At 38.2% G+C, this 25,957-nt stretch overlaps 1 protein-coding gene across 1 annotated transcript; it reads right to left on the bottom strand.

Moving 5' to 3' along the window:
* Positions 1 to 19,081: 19,081 nt before the first annotated feature.
* On the bottom strand, positions 19,082 to 20,956 carry LOC121763000 (serine/threonine-protein kinase-like protein At3g51990). Its single transcript, XM_042159044.1, has one exon. It carries the CDS (start codon positions 20,760 to 20,762, stop codon positions 19,452 to 19,454), a length of 1,311 nt encoding a protein of 436 aa, XP_042014978.1. The 5' UTR covers positions 20,763 to 20,956; the 3' UTR covers positions 19,082 to 19,451.
* Positions 20,957 to 25,957: the final 5,001 nt, after the last annotated feature.

Below are 25,957 nucleotides of genomic sequence, written 5' to 3'. Positions count from 1 at the left end.
TGCTCAATCGGTTCCTGAATGTCAATCGATTCCCCTGTCATTGTTTTAGAAATTATTTTTTAGGCAGGAGATAAAAACGGCTTATAAATCAAACTTCTACAGCCTTGAACTTGTTCTGTAACTCAGGTAATCTGTGCTTGTTTGCTGTCATCCAGTCATCAAGGACGCGTACCATATCCATACACTTCTTATTGCTCCTTGATGTAAGCATCGCTTCGCAATATCTTCCTCTGAGTATCTGTAAAATCTTTGTGCCACGTGGAGAAAAACCAATATTCCATTCCCTTCCCTTTCTGCCAAAGTAAGTTTCCATGTGTCTCATCAAATATATGCCACTATCTTCTTTATGGGTGCTTGTGGCCCAATCTAAAGGAACAACTTTGTATGGAGACTTCTTTATATTTTCTGATAGCCCTGATATGTTCTTCTCTTTGAAGTATGTCTCAAACATATCTTTCTGCAAATATATAAACAAAACTAAACTAAACTATTTATACAAAGCATTTTGACAAGATGCATAAATTATGTCAACAAAATGTAAACATAATGTCAATTTTATTGAAAAAAGCATACCAGTATTCCAACATCAATTCTATACTTTTCCAATGGATCCTTGGCTTTAGGTGGTTTGACACTATCTATTATCTCAATTTTGTTGATCTTCATCCAAAATACAACAAGGTAGTAATAGCCAATTGTAAAAACTGGGAAGAAGACCTGTATAACATGAGAGAAAATATTAGAGAAAGGAATTTGACAACACCTGTCCAAATTTATGTTGTTGACATTGTGAGATCTCTGTACAAAAATAAATTTGTTACCAAATCAATTTTTCTCCAATCAAAATATTGTATTCTACTAGTCTCTTGATCAATTCGTGACATAAAGTTGTTCTTGGATTGTAATGGATTCCAATGAGGCTCCCGATTTGTTATATTCAAATATTGCATTCAACATTTTTTTGTGAGTGAAATATGTCATTCAAATAATTTTTATATAAATTTAAATTACTCACGCATGGGGATGTTGTTAGAAACAGGCGTGGAGGTGACGTTTCTGCCCTTTCTGTTTCTCTGAAGTTTAGGTATGTTGCCCATACATCAATTACACCTATACTGATTTCTATATGGGGTTTCAAAGATGAAAGCACTCATTTGCTTGCCCAAACAAAGTCATTAGTGTAAGCACATGTATCACTTAAATGAAAGTGTGCAGACAAAATTTAAACATCATTCATAAATTATGTCAACTGCATAGAAATTTAAAAGTGATTCAAAGAATTAAATTATGAATACTCATTTGTTCCTTCAGTTTCTACTATGTAGTAGTAGATATCTCTTTCATCCAGGTTCAGGGTTGGTTTCATATGCACAGCTCGTATTTCAAATGGTGAGCGTAGCACTGGGCTAGAACGCATTTCAGCATGAGTCCGTCTCTCTCTAGCTTCAGCCAGTGGAATCTCACAGATTGGAACAGGGTTCTGTTGTCAGTGAATTTAATGTTACTTACAATTACAAATCATGTCAACTATATTATACTGACCATATCAATAACTAATATAATTATGTCAACTAGAATACATATCGTGTCAACTGAACATACAAGTTATGTCAACTATACATACAAGTCATTTTAACAACTATTACAAGCAATGTCAACAACAATTCAGTCATTTTTTTAAAAATAATAAGGTTAATTTTACTTATTTTACTTGGTAGACAGTCATTCTTCTCTCTGCGTTTTCAGGAGTTTTTTCTTTTTCCTCATGCATCTTCTCTATCCATTTATATCCTTGTTTTTGCACGTTCCATTCAGGAGGTGTGTCATCTATTGTTTCAAGACCCTCTTGCATCATATACTCAACAATTGAGCATGCAGCTACATCCTCCCTGTCTTCCTGAAACTCCATATATACAATTTATATTTACTACTGAAACTCCATGCTATATCATGTTAATTATGTATTTATCAATGTCAAATACGATATCCACAATGTCAATAACTTATATAAAATCTATAAAATTTATATACAAAGCTTCAGGAGTTTAAGATAATCATTGTAAATTGTACCCGTTCATTTATGATATCAACAATGGTGTTTGTGGCCTTGATTGCTTCTTCATTGTTGCCGATTTCATAGTCACCACATACTTTTGATAATATGTGCAAGGCATCTTGTGTTCTTAACTCTCTATCAGCTTCAACATCTTCTTGAATTTCTAACTCACTTCCCCTGTTCTCAGATCCTATTAGTGATGCCAGTGTGTTGTCATGCTCTGAAGCATTGACTTCTTGTTGCCGGAGAGATGGGGATGCTGTCCGTGGAGTTCCTAGTATGGCTGTCGAGATAGGAGAGTTTGATTCGTTATGGTCATCACAAATCACGGTCTCCTTTCTTTGTTCGTCTTCTTCAACAGACGGTCTGACCTCTTCAGGATCACCAACTGGTGAGGTAGGTAAGTTATCTTTGTTTCTTTATTCTACAGCCTGTTCAAAAATTAGTTCAACAATGTTACTTTCTAAACCATAAGAATAATTCAATGTCAACTAAGAGAAACATATATCAACAAAATGATGTATTAATATCATTATAGGTTGTTTATGTACTTACTTTATCAAAGAAATAATCCAATCTGAAAGTTGGAAATTCATTCAAGTCTTCAATTGTTTCGCTTGCTTTTTCAGCATTCCGTATTGAATCAAACAAAGCTTTCCAGTTATCAATAGCAACATCGTTGTCTATATTATATGACTGTGACAAGTGGAGAAAAATGTCACTCACAGAGGCAACTGGAGACTTTTTGCTTCTAATTGCACTTCTAGCTATATCACAAACAAGTCCAAATAAATCATTATTCTCGATCTGTGATGAAGCTTCTTTGAGGACTCTCAGAAGGTTGGTCCTAGGGTTGGAACGGCACGGTATACCGCGCCGAAATGGCCATATCGCATACCGTACCGTGCGGTATGACCAAAAGCCATACCTTTACCGTACCGCTTTTGTCGATATACCGCAATTGCGGTATACCGAAAAGTCGGTATACCAAATTTAGATATCGTTACCGTACCACTTTTGTCGGTATACCGCATATTGCGGTATACCGCGGTATACCGTGATTTCCGGTATATACCGCAACTGCGGTATATACCGTATTTGCAGTATACCGTGTTATTTGCGGTATATACCGTAAATTTGCGGTATATACCATAAATTTGCGGTATATACCGCAATTGCAGTATGATGCGGTATAATGCGGTATACCGCGGTATATACAAAATGCATACCTTTATCGTACCTAAAACTGTCGGTACGGTATGATACCGTACCGAAAAGTACGGTATACCGAAAATTCAGTATTTTCGGTATATTTCCGGTACGGTAAGTGCGGTATTTCGGTATTTCGGTATATTTTCCCAGCCCTAGTTGGTCCTGCCATCATTTATCTGCTTGATGTATTTTACTACATTGGCCACCATATGTGATGGGAGTATGTTCTGAGAAGAAGATCCAACTCCACTTTCATTTACATCAACACTTTTTTCATCATTCCCTTGCTGTTGCTCCTCCTGTAAGAAATTTTTTGGGAGTAGGTTCTGGGAAGACCCAACCGCACAGTCATCGGGAATCTGTTGTTGATGCATCTGCTCCTCCACCTCAGCCTCCTGCTTCTCTTCCTCATGCTGCTCCAGAGTACGAACATACCTCTTCTTTATACGTCCTAAACCAAAAACTCCTTCACTTGTCTCTCTATCTTCTCTAGCCTGTAGATGCTCACTTTTCCATCCTTTCATTAATGGAAATGTGCGAGGAACAAGACGCGTGTCTTGTGTAACTCTGTCTAAGTAGTAGAGCTGCATATGTTAAAAAATTCATGTCAATTACTGGTGTGTAGTGTCAACTGCATACACAAGCCCCTTATATAACTAATGTCAACTATAGTACAAGCTATATCAACTACACATACAAGTCATTTCAATAAGTAATGTAATGCAAAATGTAAAACATACCATGAGGAAGGGAAGTGGTTCTGCAAAGGCGTTCTCCTCTGTCTTCGACCAATTTCCCATAGCAAACTTGAGCACAGAGATTGTATACGAACACCAATTGATATTTCTTACGTTATCCAAGTCATCAATTATCTCTCCAATCTTAGTTTTTATCATTCCACGTGTTGAAGGCTCAATCAATGCGGATTCTAATAGGACCAAGAACAATCTCTTGAACTGTGGTCCTCCTTCCTTATCTTTTAACATAAGCTGTTCAACAGCTTTATGGTTCACATTTCCTGGTTTCGTATCACATTGTTCTGCTAACTCCCTCATGAAAGGTTCATTACTTTTCCACTTCTCTCTACAGTAAGTAATGTTACCTCTTGGAAATCCATACACAAGCTCCACATCCTCTTCCGTGATATGAATTTTTTTTCCCATTATAAAGCTTTATCTTACACTTTTCTTCATCAAAGCTCTTCAACAAAGAAAATGCTAATCTACTAGGAATGTATTCTATTATGTAATGCAAGACACTCTCAAAACCAATCTCCTCCACAGAATTAATCTGTGCCTCATTTCAATTGGCTTATTGCATCAACAAAAAACAAAGACTTCCTTTTCACTAGAAGCCTTTGAGATACATTTTCAGCATTCTGACTCAATTTTTTCATTCTCTATACTTTTCTTTTGTTTTTTCTCAACATTCATTAACTCTTCCTGTGATACCGAGGTACTCCTTTTTCGCTTTGATATTTTTCTATTTTCTGGTTTAAAATGAATCACAATTAATCTATATCAATAATAAGTTAAAGCATTAAGTATACTCTGTTAATAAATCTATGTCAATACCTATGTCAATAGCCATGTTAAACAAATCATATACTCTGTTCAAATAAGCAGATACTCTGTTTTATAGCTATGTCAATAGCTATTGTATGAAATGAAATAAAATAAATCTGTATCAATAACTCTTTCTGGTTCAATCTACAGTCATCCTAACAGCTATTCAAACAAGCATATACTGTTATCATAGCTATGTCAGTAGCTATTGTATGAAATGTCAATAATCTTAAGAATTTAACCAAATCCTTAACTGGTAGGTGATGCTTCCAATTTCGATTTTACCATGGCTAATCAACAAAAAAAATCAGCACAAATCAAATTCATAAAAAAACAAATCCAGATTTAATTTAATAAACTAAAATCGAAGCAATATATTTCAAATTTGAATCAATTGCTGAACCTGAAGAAGTCGGAACCACCGCGGAAGAAGTTGGAATCACCGCTGAAGAAGGCAGAACCAGCGCTGATGTGGAACGCCGATTTTCTTCGATTGTCGCTTCAACCGATTCAGCTACAATCGGCGCTTCAACCAATTTTCTTCGAATTTCGTCTTCATTCGTCGTTGTAGAAATGTATGTTTGAAGGAAGTTCAGCAAATTTGTGTTTGCACAGAAAATATTTCACCGAGTGTTTTAGAGAGTTTGGAAAATGATTTGAAATATAATTTTATTTTTTCCACCATTCGATTAATGAAATGACAGTTATACCCCTGTGTTGACATAATGTGATAGCTGTTGACATTTAGTTAATCTTGTGGATTAATGGCCGATATTGCATCTCATTTCTCAATTTAGGTAAATAATCTCAACCTAACAGGACCCTATATATATATATATATATATATATATATATATATATATATATATATATATATATATATATATATACTTCAGTTGATGTTGAACAGCTTCATCTTATAATTTTATAATTTCAGTTGCGTCCATCCAATAAATATCACCAATAATTTGAATGAATGAACTTTCCTTATCTCATAAGTTCCAGTTATATATATCACACACATAAATCCAATTACATGCATCACACATAAATCCAATTACAACACAAATAAATCAGAAAAAAAAATACTTCATCTTATAATTTTATAAGTTTAGTTACGTCAGTCCAAACTTCATCCAATGAATACCACCACTAAGTTGAACGAAATTTTTTTCTTTATCTCGTAAGTTTCATAATGAATGAATGAAAAAATAAAGTGAACTAATTTGAAGAAGGAGAATTTAAAAAACATGAAGTTGAACTAAATTAACATATGCACTAAACTCAACACCATCGGATGCAGATCTGGAACGCAAATTCCGCTCCTCTATAACCAAAATTCAAGACAATAAATACGGTTAAGTTTGGCCCGCCACAAATTAATTTGATAAGTAGGGATAAAAAAGACAAGACGAATGGAATAGCGCCGCTGCGGAGTGGGAGAAGAATTCGAGAGTTGAAAAGTGAGTGGGAAGTGGAAGCAATGAAATTATTTTGAAATAATTAATTAACCGAATGAATGACGATGGAGTAGTATTTTTAATATTGATGAGTGAATTCCGTCTATGCCTATTTTTGGAGTGTTACAAGTTTACTGTAATATTTTTTATTTCAAAATTCAAAATACTTAAAAATCAAGTTAGATCTATAAATTAAAATGCTTTACCAATTTTAATAATCATATACTATTATATCTATAATATAATGGGTGCATCATAATGCTAACTTTTCTTAAATTACTAACTTGTTAACTCATTAATATAGTTTATATAGTATATGGAGTTTGCATTTGATATATTATGCATTTGTAATTATACTTAATATCGAATGTGATAATATATTAAATAAAAATATAATTGAAGAATACGTCAGAAAGCAAACCTATGCTTATATATAGAGAAATTAAAAAGCAGGATTCATTAAAGGTTTGATAAACATATCATAAAAAAAAGAAGAAAAAAAGGACATAGTTATTTGTGTTTCATTCAGAAAGTTGTGCGTTTCAACCATGTTGAATATAGGTTTTTAGGGAATAATTTCATTATTGGTTGATTGATTTACAAAGGTTTTACATGCCTCATATAGGCCATCAATTCTCCTCAATATGATAAGCTATTAATTCCTACTCCTAATTTCATACAAGGTATAGAAAAGATATTAATCAATCACTAATCTTGTGTGCCTTGATTGTGTAATCTGCCGAGAATGTGGTGAGATTCTTTCCTTCCAACACTCCCCCTCAAGTTAAGTGACGGGATTACCGATGCTTAACTTGTCCAATACTCCATGAAAAGATTGAGAGTTCACAGCCTTGGTCAAGATATCGGCCAGTTGATCTTCCGACCTGACATATGGTAATTCCACGATCTTTGCATCAATTGTGTCTTTTATAAAGTGTCTATCCACCTCCACATGCTTGGTTCGATCATGTTGAACCGGATTCTCGGAGATACTAATAGCAGCCTTATTATCACACAATAATCGACATGCTTGTTCCGATTTGAGTCCCAACTCAGTCATAAGTCTCCTAAGCCATAGCACTTCGGCTAATCCACTCTTGATTCCTCGGAACTCTGCTTCAGCACTCAACAGAGCTACTACTTTCTGCTTCTTGCTTCTCCATGTGACGAGATTCCCTCCTAGAAAGGTGAAGTACCCGGCTGTTGACTTTCGATCATTTGGGTTTCCTGCCCAATCTGCATCTGTATATCCATGTATCTCTAAGTGATTGTGCTTCTTGAATAATACTCCATGTCCTGGCGTGCCCTTCAAGTACCGTACTATTCTTAGGACGGCCTCCCAATGTTCTTCCTGGGGTGCATGCATGAACTGGCTTACTACTCCAACAGCATAGGCCAAATCCGGCCGAGTATGGGATACATAAATGAGCTTTCCCACTAGTCTCTGATATTTTCCCCGATCAGCCCGTTTAGCTCCTTCACGGATTTGTAATCCATGATTCTGAACCATAGGAGTGTCTGATGGCTTACAGTCGACCATTCCTGTTTCTGCAAGGATATCAAGTACATATTTTCATTGATTGATGAATATACCTTGTTTCGACCTTTTCACCTCGATGCCTAAGAAGTATTTCAAGGCACCAAGGTCCTTCATCTCGAACTCTTTGAATAAATTCTTCTTCAGCTAACTTATCTCTTCTTCATCATCCCCGGTGATAATCATATCATCGACATAAATAATAAGGCAAGTGAGCTTACCCTTTCTCTTCTTAAGGAACAATGTATGGTCCGAGTTGCTTTGTTGGTATTCATACTTTTTCATTACTTCAGTGAACCTGCTAAACCAAGCTCTCGGGGATTGCTTCAAACCATACAAGATCTTCTTGAGTTTGCAAACATCTCCATCCAAAAAATCTCCTTCGAAGCCTGGAGGAGGTTCCATGTAGACTGGCTTGGTCAGTACACCGTGTAGGAAGGCATTCGTCACATCAAATTGGTGAAGAGGCCAGTCTCTATTGGCTGCGATTGAAAATAGTACTCTTACTGTGTTGATTTTGGCTACTGGTGAGAATGTTTCGGCATAGTCCACACCGTAAGTCTGAGTGTACCATTTTGCTACTAGCCTTGCCTTGTATCGATTGATAGACGCATCTGGCCTCCTTTTTATGGTGAACACCCATCTACACCCCACAGTTGCTGCTCCTTTGGAAAGTTTGCTAATTTCCCAAGTTTTATTCTTCATTAGTGCATCCATCTCTACTAGCATTTCATCTCTCCACTGTTTCTTCTGCCAAGCTTCCCCTGCCGTATAAGGGATTTCTTCCTCTTCATAGAGTGCAGCCTCAAAGGCTCTCGCCATTTTGGTTAGGTTTGCTTGGGAGAAGTTTGCAACCGCATAATGACTCCGCCTTCCTATCTTCTCCGGGGAGTATCTTTTCGGTGGAACTCCCCGAGTGCTCCGGGGCGGAAGGATGTACCTCCCAGTACTCTCATCCAGAACAGTCTCTGTATCAATTTTGTTAGGGATCGAAATTGTTTGAGGATCATCAGAAGTTACCTCGGATATCGGTTGAGGAGGATCATCAGGTGGTGGCTGAGAGGACTCGGTGTTTGAGACGTGCTCGGTGGCCGTGCTAACTTTCTCTGTTGAGTCCTCGTTGGAGTGGTTTGACCGAGGCACAAACCAACTTAGGTAGTCAAAAGTATTTTCTGACTCACTCTCCCCCTGACTACTAAAGTTGGTGTGGTAGAAGAATTCGGTTTCTAAAAAATTACAGTTCATTGTGGTTACGACTTTTCGTGTGTTTGGATCATAGCATCTGTACCCTCGTTGATTAACCTCGTAACCCACAAAGACGCATTTGGTGGCACAGGGTGACAATTTGGTTCGCTCGTGTTTTAGGATATGGATATACACTGTACATCCAAAGACTTTAGGTTGAAGGTTCAGTTGTTCGGGAATTTTGGTGAGTTTGGTCAAAGTATCAAGGGGTGTCTTTTTGTTTAGAATCTTGGTCGGGAGTCGATTTATAAGAAAGATCGAGGTGGCAACTGCTTCTGGCCAAAAGGATTTAGGGACTTTGGACTCAATCATCAAGGCTCGGGTGGTTTCAAGGATGACTCGGTTTTTTCGCTCGGCTACCCCATTCTGCTCGGGGGTGTAGGGGCAAGAAGTTTGGTGGATGAGGCCCTTTTCGATAAAGAAATCTAGCATTTTTTGGTTAACGAATTCTCTCCCATTGTCAGACCGAAGAGTTTTGATAGTGGTATGGAATTGGGTTTGAATGAGTTTAAAGAAAAGAATGAATTTGTCTGGCACTTCGGATTTGTGTTTTAAAAAATATATCCATGTCATCCTAGTGCAATCATCAACAAATATGACAAAGTATCTAAAACCATTCCCCCCCCCACAACAGGTGCAGGACCCCAAACATCAGCATGCACAAGAGAGAAAATGGAATTCATACGAGTGTTTGTAGGTTTAAATGATTGTCTGTGGCTTTTGGCCAAAACACAAGTCTCACAACTAAAATCTTTTGGAATCGAAATCTTAGGAAAAAGTAAACTAAAATAACCAGGAGAGGGGTGTCCCAGTCGTTGGTGCCAAAGCCAAACCTCCCTTTTCGTGGACCCGTGAGCCAGCAACGCACTTCCTTGTTGAGCTATCTCATCCACGTAGTAGAGTCCTTGGCTCTCAGTGCCACGCCCAAGTATCCTCCTCGTCCGAATATCCTGCAAGATACAAAAGTCGGGATGCATCAGTAACGTGCAGTTTAATTCCTTCGTCACATGACTTATAAACAGTAATCACTGGGACAAGGTAGGAACATAGAGGCAATTTGAAAGTCTCAATGTCGGGGATATTTCAATAGTGCCCGCCCCGGCTACAGTGATTAATTCCCCACTAGCAGTCTTTATATATGTCTTAGTAATATCACTAAAACTGATAAAATTATTCTTATTTGGGGTCATGGTATCGGTGGCCCCACAATCAAAAATCCATCCCTTTTTCTCCCCCTCAATCCCACAGTTCACGATATATGCAGCGGAAATTCGGTTTAGAGGTTCAAATCGGTTTTTAAGGTAAATAGGGCATATTTCGAATTTTTCAGAAATGTCAGGGGGCTTTTCACAAAATTCTATAAGTTGTGGGTCACTATGCAGGTCATCATAAATTTGGGGGGTTTTGTGCAAAGTGTGGGGGTTCATTGTATATTTTTCGGAAAGTGGTGGGGGGACTTTGTAATAAACACAAATTACTAGGGTTAGGGTTGTGAATCCCCAACCCTTTACCTCCATTTGACGAGGCGTCGTTCCCTCTCTCGTTCCAGTTCCGCCTCTCGGCGAAATTACTGGCTCCGACGACGCCTCCGCCTCCGCCTCCGTTGGAGGCTTCTGGTCCCCCTTCCTTCTGCTTCCCTCGCCCATTTGGTGGTGCTTCCCATTTCTCAGAGTTCGACTTTCTCGTCTCATTCCCGACGGTTAAGCCGACGGCCATTTTGGCCCTTCCCGTCTGCTTCTCTTCCCACCAATCGGGATATCCCACCAATTGGAAGCAATTTTCTCGCGTGTGCTTCTGCATTCCGCAGTGAGAGCACCACAATTTGGACTTGTCCACCGGTTTGCTTCCCGGGCGGTGTGTGGTGGCCGTTGGTCGTGAGTTCCCAGCCAGATGAGGTTGTCTCCGTCCTTGTGCTGCAAGGCCGTGGCCAATTCCTCCAGATGCTAGATCGGTTCCTCCATGGCTGTTGTCAGTGGTGTTGTTGAGGGACATTGGTGGTCCGATTCTCCGTCGAGCCGCCTCCTTCTTCACCCAGCTGTACGCGGCTTCGATTGGAGGTGGTGTCACCACTTTGAGGATGTCGCGACGAACACCCTCGTATTCCTCATTCAGTCCAGCGAGAAATCGAAGCACTCGCTTGGTCTTTGAGTATGCTCGGAATTGGCTTACCCCTTTGTCGCAGCAGTCGATCGGTTGCTTTTGGCACCGATCGATATTGATCCACATCCCATGGATTTTTCGATATTAAGTCTCGAGGTCCATATCTCCCTGTTTAATCGTGTTCGCCTTGTCCTCCAGGTCGTACACGAGGTAGAGGTCCGCCTCACTTTCATAGGTGGTGGCTAGACTCTCCCAGAGTGCTTGGGCAGATTGGTGGTGGGCAAAATCCGCGATTATATTGTTCTCGATGTTGTCCACGATCCAGGAGAAGACGATGAGATCGGTCTCCTCCCAATCTTCGTACTCCTTGCTGTCCGGCGCTGGTGGGGCTGGTTTTCCAGTTATGTGGGAGTAGCCTCCCCTACTCCCCATTGCGACTTTCATCAGTCGCGACCACAACGGGTAATTTCCTCCGTTGAGTTTGAATGCAACAGTTACATTCTTGCTTGATCGTATCTTGCTGCTTGATGATTCTGTGGTTGGTTTATCGTCGGCCATTTTGGATTGGGATTTGGTTTTCTCACTTGCTTCTTGGTTTTTTTTGGTCGGGATTGGTATGGGGCTGTGATGAGATTTTTCTGAGCCCTAATTCATAACCTGCTCTGAAGTCATGTTGAATATAGGTTTTTGAGGGAATAATTTCATTATTGGTTGATTGATTTACAAAGGTTTTACACGCCTCATATAGGCCATCAATTCTCCTCAATATGGTAAGCTATTAATTCCTATTCCTAATTTCATACAAGGTATAGAAAAGATACTAATCAATCACTAATCTTGTGTGCCTTGATTGTGTAGGATCTGCCGAGAATGTGGTGAGATTCTTTCCTTCCAACAAACCACAACACCAATTGCTGTGATTTCCTCCACATTAGGGGATCTCATCCCAAGGATTTGGTTGTTGAAGTTATTGAATTTTCTGATGCAAACAAACTTGATTCCTCTGAACTAGAGCCTGCAAATACAAATATGTATCCAGTAATTCTTTAGTTGATTGAAGTTCAAGGCACATAAGGGCTCTAACCATATTTCGACTTGTGATCAATCCATAGATACCAACAGAAAATAAATAGGCACTCAAAACAAGTATATGCTAGAGCATCATTAATCAACTCCTTATCAATTTGGATTTGTTTTAATCTGAACAATAATTGAATTGATTCGATTCTAACAAATATGAAACAGGGAAATAGATTAGTAATAGATCGATATAAAACGAAAGCCTTTCTATTCGATTTTAAAAAGTAATTCAAATTAAATTAACGAATTCTAACTTTTGTGTTAGGTATCATTAACCATTTCTTTTTGTTAGTACGAGGAATTTATCCCGTCCTTTATATGGATATTAGAGGCCGGGGGCTGTTCTGTTGACTCGTATTGATGAGAATTTGACTCCACGAGAAATTGAACAAAAAGCCGCGGAATTGGCCAATTTCTTGCGCGTACCGATTGAAGTATTTTGAGAAAAGGAACTGGGCTGAAGAACGAATGCTTTCTCAGCAGGAGGGAAAAAACGCAAGAATCCTGTTTTTTCTATAACTAAGTGATACTTAAAGTATGGAATCTTGGGTTATTAATTGGGCGAATATCGGCCAATCCGAAATTTTTTTGACTGATATTCAAGAAAAAAGTATTCTAGAAAAGTTCATAGAATTAGAAGAAATCGTCTTCTTGGAAGAAATGATCAAGGAATACTTGGAGACATATCTATAAAAGTGAGTGTCCACAATAGAGGCGGAACAGCCACGCCACAACCACAAAAACACTTCTGCCTAGTCAGCACAGCCACAAAAAACTTGTCCAGTCCAATAACAGTCACGCCACAGTCACAAATCACATTATTTTTTATCAATTGTTAGTATATTTTAATTGGACTAGAATAAAATTAATTAGAAAAAAAATATGTTAAAAAAAATAAAACCAAATCTTCGTTGTATTATAAATATTGAAAAATTATACAACGAAAATTGTCTAAAAACACTTAAAAAACACCGACACCGCTCATATCACGATGTGCTCGCTCCCCTTTCTCATATCTCTTCAAACGTTCTCTTTCCATGCGCATATCGCGGAAAGCTTGGAGCAAGTATTCATCACTACGCGGTACTCCCATTTGCAAGGAGGCAGTGGCAACACCGTGACTTGATCCAGTATCATTGTCTGATGACCAATGCTCCGCAGATGGTCCTTCATCATCTATTATCACGTTATGCAATATGATACATGCATACATGATATCAGCGACATCGTCTTCGTGCCAAACTCGTGACGGGCACCGTATAATGCCCCATCATGTTTGGACCACACCAAATGCTCGCTCAACATCCTTCCTCGCACCCTTTAACGTTAGGTAAACCAAGATTTCTTCAGACCAACTGGATGCCGAATCGTCTTCACAAATACGGGCCAACGAGAGTATATCCCATCTTCCAAATAGTAGCCCCTATTGTATTGTGTGTCGTTGGCCACGAAGCTGATCTCCGGACCCTCACCCCGGCACTGCTCATTGAAGAGAGGCGACGACTGCAAAACGTTGATGTCGTTGTTAGACCCTGCAACATCAAAATACGCATACCAAATCCATAGCCGGTAGTCATCAACGGCTTCCAGGATCATCGACGGGTGTTTGCTATTCAACCCGGTAGTGAAATGTCCTTTCCAAGCCACCAGGCAATTCCTCCATTCCCAGTGCATGCAATCTATGCTGCCCATTGTCCCTGGAAAACCGTGCACCCTCCCGTGCATATCTAGTAGTATCTGGCAGTCAGTGGCGGTTGGTTTCGTAGATAATCTCCACCGAAGATGGCCCTGATGCCCCTACAAAACCTCCTCAAAACCTCTAAGCTAGTCATCTCACCCATATGTATGTATTCGTCGAACATGTCAGCCGGTCTGGCATAGGCCAGCTGCGGTGCACTTCTGCAACGTAGACAGTTCGATCTTGCCACTTGCATCATATCGGAGGGTGAATGATACGATCATGGAAGTCGTGCATCAAAGTTTGTACCTGCAGCTGGCTTCAATCAGTATTCTACCTATCTCGATGACGTCCAAAAGCTATGAAACTGCCACCATTGTCTTTCCATTCGAGAGAGCTTCGCGTGAGTATCTTACACGCCCCAATCAGAAGTCGTGCAATGCAGAATGCTCCACCCGGGCAGGTGGCCTCTCGAAGGCACATTTGAGACAGCGAATTCCACCCGGGTGGGTGGCTATTGGAAGGCTAGGCCACCCGGCCGGGTGGCCACTCGAAGGCACAGTTGAGGCAGCGACGTCCACCCGGGCGGGTGGCACCTGGACGGCTAGGCCACCCGAGCGGGTGGCTCACGCATAAGCTAGATTTTGTGGGCCTTTTCTTGAATTTTGGGCATAAACTATAAATATCACATTTTATCATTTTATTCCTTAGTTTTTGATGAAATTAGATGCTTGAGAGATTTGTTCATCTTGAATACGGTTTCTTATCCAATTTTTAGTTATAGGTTGCTTGAATCCATCAATTCTTAGTGAAGCATGAATCAAGTAGAGGTATGGTTTGAGGATTGTAGTTTTCCTTGAAGACTTAGCCATGGATGCTTGTTAGTATAATGTAAATGCCTTAGCTTATTCCATCAATGACATTCATATCTTAATCCACATTATCTTTTGTTGATCTTCCTTCTTTTAGTTTAGATTCAATAGCTTTTGTTGGATCTATTATTTTATCTTTGATTGCCTTGGAAATTACAAATCATTTCACAAAAAAATTGCTAGATCAAACATCATCAAGGGTAATCTACATGGATCCTTATCAGTGAAGCACATGTATCGCGAAGCCAATGACGACGATATATGGATGAAGAGCCGTCGAGACATTTTGAAACACCGACAGAAAAGCTCTGGCGTAAAACGAGAGTTTTCACCAAAGTAGTCATCCATCAGCCGTTAGTTAGCCCCGGCATGGTCACGTCGGATTGTCTGCCGACGATGGATCGGACAAGGGACCGCCGCCGCACGCTCCACAACCTCATGTACTTCCCGCTCCACCTCTCCAACCACCTCATCATACACCTCATCCCATGCGCGTTGATGATGCACTTTTTGTTAGCACTATAAATACCTGCAAGTATACAGAGTAGGAATAGTATAGCTAAAGGTTAGTACCGGATATCAATAACGGGGAAAACAAACACAGACTGTCTATCTTCTACTAAAACTCAATTACTATTTGGAAAACCGAAAGTTTTGGAGATTTTTAAAAAACAAAGAACTTTTGAAAGCAAAGAAACAACTAATTGCAAATAAATCAAGGAGATAAAAGTATAGAGATAATGGAATTCCAGGGATGTGCTTTCACAATTATGGTTATACAAATTCCAACTACAACACCCTAGCACAGTTCTTACTTTGATAGAACGAGTCACCTAGGTTATGCTCATGAGATACAAACATTGATTACAAACATTAGAGTTGTCAATCCTAAATACGTAACTCCAAAAGCTCCTAAGACCCTTGAAAAGTCCTTACTCTCAATTAACAGTGTCGTTTTAAAGGAAGCTAATTGTAGTGTTTATTAAGTGGATCTAACTCGTCAACCTCCTCTCACGATTATGTAGCAAGTTATATTAAATCATCACTGAATGTGTCACTCAAGCGTGAAGCATTATCCATTAACTTAAGGAAGAAACAAAATAAGAACAAACGAAGGCTAAATACAAATAGTAATTGTATAAACCAATAAAAGTTACTAACGCATCCCTAAAATCCTATGAGTTTAGTTACACATGATAGAATAAGCTAAAAACATAGATTGAATGGAAGCCAATGAAAGCATAAGAACTAAAGCAATAAAACTCAAAGGTTGAATCCTTGTAGCCTTGATGATCTTGAATCCTTCTTCAACTCCTTGCACAATGAAGCACTCTAACTTTTGAACTCTGGAAATATTTAACAAAGAAAAGATCTCCTTTTGATGAAGCTTTGGGGGATATTTATAGGGAAGAAATCGCCCCTTCTCATATAAGGAAAAGAGTTGCAGAATATGGTAAATCTTGGAGAGAAAGTATGGCAAATTCTGCTCGCCGCTTTTTCCTGGCGGGCAGCTGCACCTTAGCCAGCGGTCGCCATCCATCATCCCGTAACTCTCAGGACTCTCGGTAGCGGTCGTCATGCATTCTCCAGCGGTCGCTGGGCGTGTCTTGACTTCATGCACAACTTTCCCGGAGCGGGCCACTACTGGCTTAGCGGTCGTTGGGCACCAGCGGTCGCCGGCAATGTTGCAGTGGACCGCTGGACATGCAGAACAACTCCGGATTTCCAACTTCGCGTTTTGACTCTCTTTTTAGGCTCAAATATGCACATTTCTCACAAAACATGTCAAAATACCAAAATAGATAAAATATGCAAATAATGGACCTGTAATGCAACTTTGACATTAAAAACGGACCAAAAGATGGCCTTAAAACTGTGCAAAATCCGAGCGTATCAGTTGATACTTGTCGTTATCCATTTTCTGATAGTGGAATTAAGTAAAATTTGATATTGGAGATTGGAATGGAATGAAAAAAAATGAATTGAGAAAATAAATAAAAATATATAAAAAATCGCCGGCTCCGCCGCAGCAGTCATCGGCGTGCACTAGGCCGCCGCGACCGCCCCTCCCCCGCCCAGCAATTGGCGCCGCGGCTCTATTAGTGTGGACACTCTTAAAAGTGTGGTGTACAGTTAAAAAGAATACCATCACATCAAAGAAGAACAAAACATAGAATTATGCACTGTTAATGCTTCATATTCCAAAACACGAGAAAGAGATAAGAGAAAAAAATCCCTGAATCGAAGTGTTGAGGTTCTCAAATCACATTTTGGGAAGAAGCTAATAGATGTTGCAAAGTGGTGAGTATAACTATAAACTACGGTTCAATCTTCTATAAAACTAAATGTATATTATCTACTGACATTAATGAGAATTAACTTGTTCTTATAGTTGGAAGATCAACAGTAAATAGTTGAACACAAGAGAAATCCATCCCTTCTTGAAGAAAAAAGTGTTGCAGATCCACAGCAAGACGTGTTGCCATCAACAAACAGACTTCACCATTGGAGAATGTGAGACAAATAATAAACGCCGGAAAGAGTAGACGACTTGATTGTAAAGCTGAAGTATAACGAGGATTTTATAAAATTTGAGTTTTCTATATCATTATTAGGATTGACAAAGCTTAGTGAAGAAGTGGCCACGAATCTAAATCTGGAAATGGAGTTTCACGTTGAAATACGAGGATGTAGATGGTGATGAGACTTTACCAAAGAGGAGTAAAAGTTCTATTTTTTTTAAAACATATGACTGAAATACGAAGTTGGTCCATAATATTTAATTTCTGAAAATCGAATCCTAAATAAATGAAATTGTCGAATCGGTCCTTTTTTTATGATTCGGTCAAAAACTAATGGTTAATGGATGATTATTAAATTTTGACTAAATTATTAATCCATGATTAATTAAAATAAAATAAAATATAAAATAAAAAATTAGAGAGAGATGGGATGGGAGAGAAGAAGAGAGATAAAAGTGATTTTTTATTTTCTATTTTATTTTAATTTAATTAATCATGAATTAATATTCCAATTTAGTGAAAATTTCACTAATCCTCCGTTGACCGTTAGTTTTTGACATAATCATAAAAAAGAGAACCAATCCGACGATAATATTTTTTTAGGACTCAATTTTCAAAAAGTAAATGTTGTAGACCAATTCCATATTTTGATCATATATTTATAACTAAAATAGTAGTTTACTCTAAATGTTATCTGGATCCTTCATTGCTTCTAATAATTCCGACTCTTTCAAAATTGATTAATGATTTGCCATTGTAGGGAAAACATTAAACAAATATGTGACAGCAATGAAGTCTGCAAAACAATCTTCTATATCACATATTTAAGACAGCAAAGAGCTGAATATAAATTATTTACAAAACAAAATTATTTTTGGAATCCCAGTCAAACATAGTATACAGTATAAATAATGTAAAGATTGACAACTCCCTATGACGAAATATGAGTACTTAAATGCTTAATTGGATATGATGGCTCTTAACAAATCTATCTAATAAAGTGACAACCAGTCAACCATATATAAATATGTTTCATTATCCTGCGCTCCCGCAGCGTAATGATAAAATGCAAACGGTATCTTATCTACAAATTCTAAATTAGGGGCGAAGCCACAATTTAATATAAGGACCCGTAGCGTAATGATAAAATGCAAACGGTATCTTATCTACAAATTCCAAATCAGGGGCGAAGCCACAATTTGATATAAGGAGGAGAAAAATATATTTATAAATAGATTTTTTAGTAATGAGAAGGCGCATTCAAAAGAGAATATGGAGTAATTTTTTTAATTTGATAAAAAAAAATATCATTGGTATAAACTTTGAGGAGGGGTAAATGCTCCACCAACCCTCCATATAGATCCGCCCATGTTTCAAACTATGATCTAGTCCTTTAGATTCCAAAACTTGATATCAACAAATGACAAATGACGTCAACAGAAAATGTCAACAGAACACCAACATTGTCAAAACTAACGATCCAGATCATCGTTTGGAGTTTATACAATATATAGAGTTTGTATGGAAAAAACAAAATTCACTTATTGATAAACAAACAATCATTTTAATATGAAGGAGAAAATCACAAATTCAAATTCGATATACCAATAGCTCCAGAAAACGAGAGCAAAAATTCAATACAAAAGCAGTTAGTACCAAAAGTAAGATGAGAAAATAGAAATGAAAATGGTGAGCATCTTTGTGTGTTAGGTACAACAATGACCTTGCAACAGTAAAAGGGAGAATTAGACACCTTGCTTACAACTTACCTTCTTCATATAAATCTTCTCTTCAATGATGTATAGGCAGAAATGAGAGAAGCTACAATGGTAGGTACGTACAACTCTTTCATATATAGTGATCCAATAAATCCAGATATATAAGAATTCCATACAAACTTCAAACCGGGACACAAGATAATGCTCGTTGCAACGCAAAAACACATACAATTATTCGTCGTTAGCAATCAAAAATTGAAGACCACTCACAGCTAATGCACCAGGATAGAAACTTGATTTGATAATTGTAAACACAAAGCTATTCAATCGAATCCCATCTACAACAATGTGGAGAAGCTACAGAAACATCAGACATTCGAGCTTTGCTCGCTTTCAATAGGCTCTATCAATTGTTTGCCAAGGCATCTCTATCATTGCCAAGTACCATAGCGCGAATACTATTCTTTCCTACAAACTTACCACTTTCGAACCTCAAACTTGACACCCTTTTCTTGGATCCGGACTTAGATTCACCACCCTCCTCTACGAGAAACCTAGACTCCCCATCAGGGCCAGACATCAACTCCATCAGATTGCTCCGGACCCCCAAGTCCGAGTGCACTCTCCGTGGGGTTGACAATGGTGTTCCAGCTTTGGAAACATCATCACCAACACCCTTGATAGCCTTTCTTGGTGGCGTTTGCACCGGCTTGCCAACAGTATCCACCATCAAACAAGGATTAGCAATACCATTCCAAGAATGAAGCGGGACTAGTCTACTCAACTCACTCAAACACTGAACCACCTCCTTCATCGACGGCCTCCTCTCCCTACAAGACCTCACACACTTGGCAGCCACCACAGCCAACGTGGAAGCGTCCTTAGGCGGCATAACCCTCGGATCATACACAGACAGCAATTTCCCCCTCCTAATCAAAGGTATAGCCCAATCCACAATGGAAGGAGGCGAATACGCAACATCAATCGCCTTCCTCCCACTAATAATCTCAAGAAGCAATATCCCAAAACTAAATACATCAGTTTTCGTGCGAAGATTATCCGGGGTAACATAGCTAGGATCAAGATACCCCATTGTACCTGCAGGTGGAGTTGATTTCAACCTAGAATCATCCACACACCTCAAAGCCAGGCCAAAATCCCCCAATCTGGCATTGAAATTTCTATCAATCAAAACATTAGCAGATTTAATGTCTCTATGAATCACAGGGGGATTCAAAGAATGCAACACATCGACAGCTTTAGCAATCTGCAAAGCCAATTTGATCCTCCTCCCCCAATTCGGGGGCCGTGAGGTGGAATGCAAAACATCAAAAAGTGTACCGTTGCTCATGAATTCGACCACCAAAAGGCGATCTTGGGAGGGATTCTTGGTGAATCCGACGAGATTGACCAATCTAGGGCTCTGCAGCTTGGACAAGATGTCGAATTCGTTCTCGAATTCGGTGGAATTCTCGGGCAGTCTGTGAGGGGCTCTGGAGGGTTTTTTGACGGCGACGAGGCGGCCGCCGCGGAGGACGCCTTTGTAGACGAGGCCGTGGCTGCCCCGGCCGAGGAGAGTGGCGGCGGAGAAGTTGTCGGTGGCCAATTCGAGATCTTTGTAGTTGAATTCTTGGAGTTTGATGGGATTGGGGGTTGAGGCGAGGTGGGAATCGGTGATGGAGATGGAGGATTCTGCTTTACAGGAGAGATAACCCATCGCGATTCCTTCAACTACTGTTGCGAGCGAGTGATGTTGAATTGGAGCATGTAAATTGAGAGGAAGAGATGGTTGGTGGTGGGGAGCTGTAGATTGTAAATTGATCGATTTGGGAGTTGACTGAATGGATATGAAATTCAATGAAGAAGAAAACAAGATAAGATTATTAAGTACTATATTGCGCTTCAATTTGAAGGGATCAAAACTTGCGATGTCCAACTATGTTTGTTGATTCAACCATTACCAAAGTAACTGCGTTTCAAAGGAATTACTGTTTACAATAAGTTTTCACCGCTTAAATGAGGACTCTATTCTTCACCACAGTAATGAATGGTGCTTCGGTTGTCAGCCTCAGTCCTTGAACTAGTCAATAAATTTTGGGGGAAAAAAAATACTCCTCCATTCATGAGTTATAGTCCCACTTTAAATTAAAGCATTAGCAATGGTGAGATCCATTTCCGGAGCTCATTTTAGAGTCTATCTCTAATTTTTTACTGTCATGTCATCTCAGAGTCTATCTCCCTGCGATGAGAGCTCATTTCAGAGCCTAATCTCATTTTCACATCATCATTGTTTTATCTATTTCACTTATAATTATCGTGTAAATTAAAGACAACGTAATATACGACAAAAAACAAATTCATTAAAAACAAAATAAAACAACATACACCCCCAAATCGTCGAGCTAGTGTGTCGGGACCCCTGCGAGCTTTACTTGTTCCTATATTTTCGTGATACGCCCCCAGAAACCGCCCTCGCAATAGTTGGCTACAACCGGGTCCTCAGAGATCTCTGTCCAACAATGAGCAAGAGCAATCGACTCCTCTATGGAGTAGGTACTCATCGTCCGCCCAGCTTTAGACGCCTCCCTGACTATCTCCTTCTTCTTCCCCTTCATGTCGGGCACCTTGTTGCTGAAGTTTATATCATTGTGAAGAGAAATAATAAAATTGAAATTGAGATTGGAAATGGATGGAATATGAATTAATGGAGAATGGGTATATAATATTGATACATCCATATATAATTATTACTTACATATGACGCATAGGTGCTACACTAATTTGGAATAATTATAATATAAATAATTTATTTAATTAATGATGTACAATAATAAAAATAAAACAAGAGCTAAACTATATAAGTATTCATTTATCAAATGATGTGCAATGACATAAATGAAATAAGGGCTAACCTATATAATTTTCATTTAATTAATAATAATAATGATGTGCAAAGTATAATTTTCATTTAATTAATGATTTTTAATGATAAAAATAAAATAAGAGCTAACCTATATAATTTCCATTAATTTAATGATGCAATGATAAACAAGAGCTAAATTATATAACTTTATATAATTAATATACAATATATGTGAAGAGAGTTTGATGGTTTTTGTCAAGAGAAGGGCATAAGAAGGCACAAGACCGTTCCTGTTAACCCTCAGTAAAACTGGGTAGCAGAAAGAATGAACAGAACACTGCTAGAGAGAGTGAGATGCTTGTTGTCTTCTGGTGTTGGTAAGCATTTTCGGGCAGAAGTAGTGTCTATTGCATCCTATCTGAATAATAAGTGTTCATCTTCTAGAATAGAGGTTCAATACCTGATGAGATGTGGTACGGGGCAAAGTCAGATTATTCTAGATTGAAGTCGTTTGGTTGCAAAGCATTTGCACACTAGAAATAAGGGAAGCTCAATGCTAGAGCAGTTTAGTGTATTATGCTTGGTTATGAGAAAGGTGTGAAGCGTTATAGGTTGTGGTCTATTGAGCCTGGGAATCAAAGAATACTAGTAAGTAGAGATGTTGTCTCCATTGAAGAAAAAATGCCTTTTATGATAAAAAGAATTTGCAGACAAAGCTGGCACTGCAGCTGATGCTCATCTTGAGGTGGAGTCAGATCTTTTCTCTAGTGAAAGTCAGAAAGAAATTGAGGATGTAGATGGAGCCATGAAAGACCATGAAGAATGGAATGAGACTCACCAAGGTCAGCCTCCACCGCAAGATCATCAGCTAGCTAGAGATAGACCAAGGAGAACTAATGTGAAGCCTCCTACAAGGTTTAGTGACTATGAAATGATGTTTTATGCACTTCATATTGCTGAGCAAATTGAGCTTGTTGAGCCTAACTCCTATACAGAAACTGTAAATGGGTCAGAGAGGAAGGAATGGATTCAAGCCACGAAGGAGGAAATTAAATCTCTGATCAACAACAAAACCTGGATTCTGGTGGAGAAAGCTGAATTCAGAAAAATTATTGGATGCAAATGGGTGTTCAAAAAGAAAATAGAATCAACACAATCTCAGAAAATCAAAGGGATTTAACCAAGAAGAAGGAACAGACTTTAATGAGGTATACTCTCCTGTTGTCAAGCATAATTCCATTTGAGTTTTACTGGCAATTGCAACCAAGAGGAATTGGGAACTAGAGCAGTTGGATGTGAAGATAGCCTTTCTAAATGGTGATTTAGAAGAGACAAACTATATGGCACAACCACAAGGCTTTGAGGTCCCTGGCTTAGAACAGAATGTATGTATGCTCAAGAAAAACATCTATAGCCTTAAGCAAAGCAGCAAGCAATGGTACTTAAAATTTGGTGAAAGTCTAGCAAGGTTGGGATTCTGTAGATCACTCTATGATAGTTGTGTGTTTGTAAAGAAGCAGGAGAACAAAGATCCTATATATCTTCTACTGTATATAGATGATATGTTGATATCTGGACCGGATGCCAATGAAATCAGAAAGGTAAAAGCTCAGTTAAAAGCAAACTTTGAAATGAAGGATCTTGGAGTTGCTAAAAGAATCCTTGGAATGGATATAGTCAGGGATAGAAGTAAAGGGAAGTTGTGGTTATTTCAGACAGCTCTGAGGAAATTCAATGTAGAGAATATGAAGAGCACAACAACTCCATTAGCAGTGCATTTCAAGTTGACAAAGAAGCAGAAGGCTGAAAGTGAAGAAGAAATGAAGGAAATGGAGTTGATTCCTTATTCTAATATAGTTGGCAGTCTGATGTACATGATGATATGTACAAGGCTAGATATAGCCCATGCTATAAGCACAATGAGCAGATACATGGCTGACTTTGGCAGACAGCACTGGAGTGCTTTAAAGTGGACTTTGAGATATCTAAAAGGAGCTGATAAACTAGTTATTTTGTTTACAGACAAGGGAGGAGCAAATGATGAGCCTCTGGTTGGTTTTTGTGACTCTGATTACGCGGCTAATCTTGACACAAGAAGATCACAAACACAATACATCTTCACAGTGTTTGGATCTGCTATATGTTGGAAGTCTAGCTTGCAGAATGTAGTTGCACTATCAATTACGGAGGCAGAATATATTGCTCTTACTTCAGCAGTGAAGGAGAGTAAGTGGCTACCTGGCCTGATATCTGAGTTTGGAGTAGATCAACAGAGTGTAGCAGTACACTGTGATAACAATGGGGCAATATGCTTGGCGAGGCATCAAATGTTCCATGAGCGCAGCAAACACATTGATGTAAGGCTGCATTTTATCAGGGATGAGGTGTAAAGTGGCAGGGTTAAAGTGATCAGAATAGATACTACACATAACCCCACATATATGCTTACCAAGCGCTCGAGCAAGGAAAAGTTTGAATACTGCTGCAGGCTTGTGAGTTTGTATGCAATAGACTTCGAGTGTTACTATATCAACCAAGGTGGAGATTGTTTAGATGTAAGGCTGAGCATAGCACCGAAGGCGCATGAAATCATAGGATGGAGTAGCTGCAATGGATCAAGAAGGGATTCAAAAGTTGGTTGAGAAACTAGCCGTTAATGGCAGTTTCCACACTTAGTTGTAACAAATTTTATGAAGCTCTCGTTAACTTAATATTTGAGTATAAGTAGTAGAAAGTTAGTTGCTTAATGTAAGTCTTTTTCAAGTTGTAAACACTTTGAGAACTCCATTGAATGAAACCCGTTTCTGGTTGAAGCTATAGCTCATCTCTTTCTCTTCAAATCTTGTTTTTGGTTGATCTATTTTGTTCATACTTTCAATAAGTTCTTTTGGATTCATTCAATGAAACAGTAACAATTCACACTCTTGCTAAAACATGAAATATATCCCATGGCTTTCTTCTTCATGAACGTGTTGGAAGAAGAAAAGGCTGGAATTCATGGAGTTTTTGAAACGGAAAAACTCTCTCTCTCAATAAACGCGATATTTAATATACTACCATATTTATTTGTATTCATTAACTCCCTTATATTCATTAAAAAAGAATAATTTCAAATTAGATTGTAATTTTTAAATTAAAATGATAATTTTATAGATATCTTCAAAACTCCCATTTTATATATAGATATAATTTTATATATGTATAGATATAGATAAAGAAAAATAAAGGCAAAAGTTAATTGAATATAGAGAATATATAAATTTAGTGAGTGTATGGTCCACTACTTAAAATAAAAAATAAATAAATGGAACTTTGAATTAAGACAGTCCCAAAATAATAGATTGAGACCATTTAGAAATGACAATGTAACAAAAAAAGGAGAAAAGATTTTAATAAATAAATGCAGACTATTTCTCTGGGATGGATAAATATAGGAAATTGAGTATATTTTTATGGAATGGAAGAAGTAGTATTAACTTAAATAAAATCAAACTTTTATTGTAATCTTTGGAAAACGAACTGCTGAATATGATAGAAGAATAAACTTCAGCTTAAATTTTTGTAGATTTCGTTCTATGAATTTACTTTTTAATCTTTCAGTTCTTAAATTATTGTTGAATTTGAAAAAAATGAAATTGAGGTTCTTAACTTTTATTTTTATCCATAAACTTAAAAAGGGCTAAAAACCTCTCTCCCTTCCTCTCTTCGCGGGATAACTACCGTATGTACAAAATGTTTCACCAATGCTTCAATTTAGTACAAAAAGTTTTAAGTTAGCATACATCATATAAAAAGTTTATTAGTATTTCAAATTTATACATTTCGTCTAAAATCACTAACACCGTTATTTTTCTTATTTTCTGATCCTATCAATTCCAAAATTAGCTATAAATACTAGCCAAAAATTACAGTGGATTCATTATTTGATAAAATGCCTATAAGAAAATACATGGAGTATTATTTACAGAAATAATATCATGTTTCACCAGGCATAATTTTGGAGTGGATAGGATGAAAAATAAAAAGTAATGGTAGTAGTGATTTTAGAC

This window comes from Salvia splendens, chromosome 2, assembly GCF_004379255.2.
Source record: "Salvia splendens isolate huo1 chromosome 2, SspV2, whole genome shotgun sequence".
NCBI lineage: Eukaryota > Viridiplantae > Streptophyta > Magnoliopsida > Lamiales > Lamiaceae > Salvia > Salvia splendens.
Note: the sequence above shows the minus strand (reverse complement) of the source record. Positions and strands in the feature narration are given on the sequence as shown.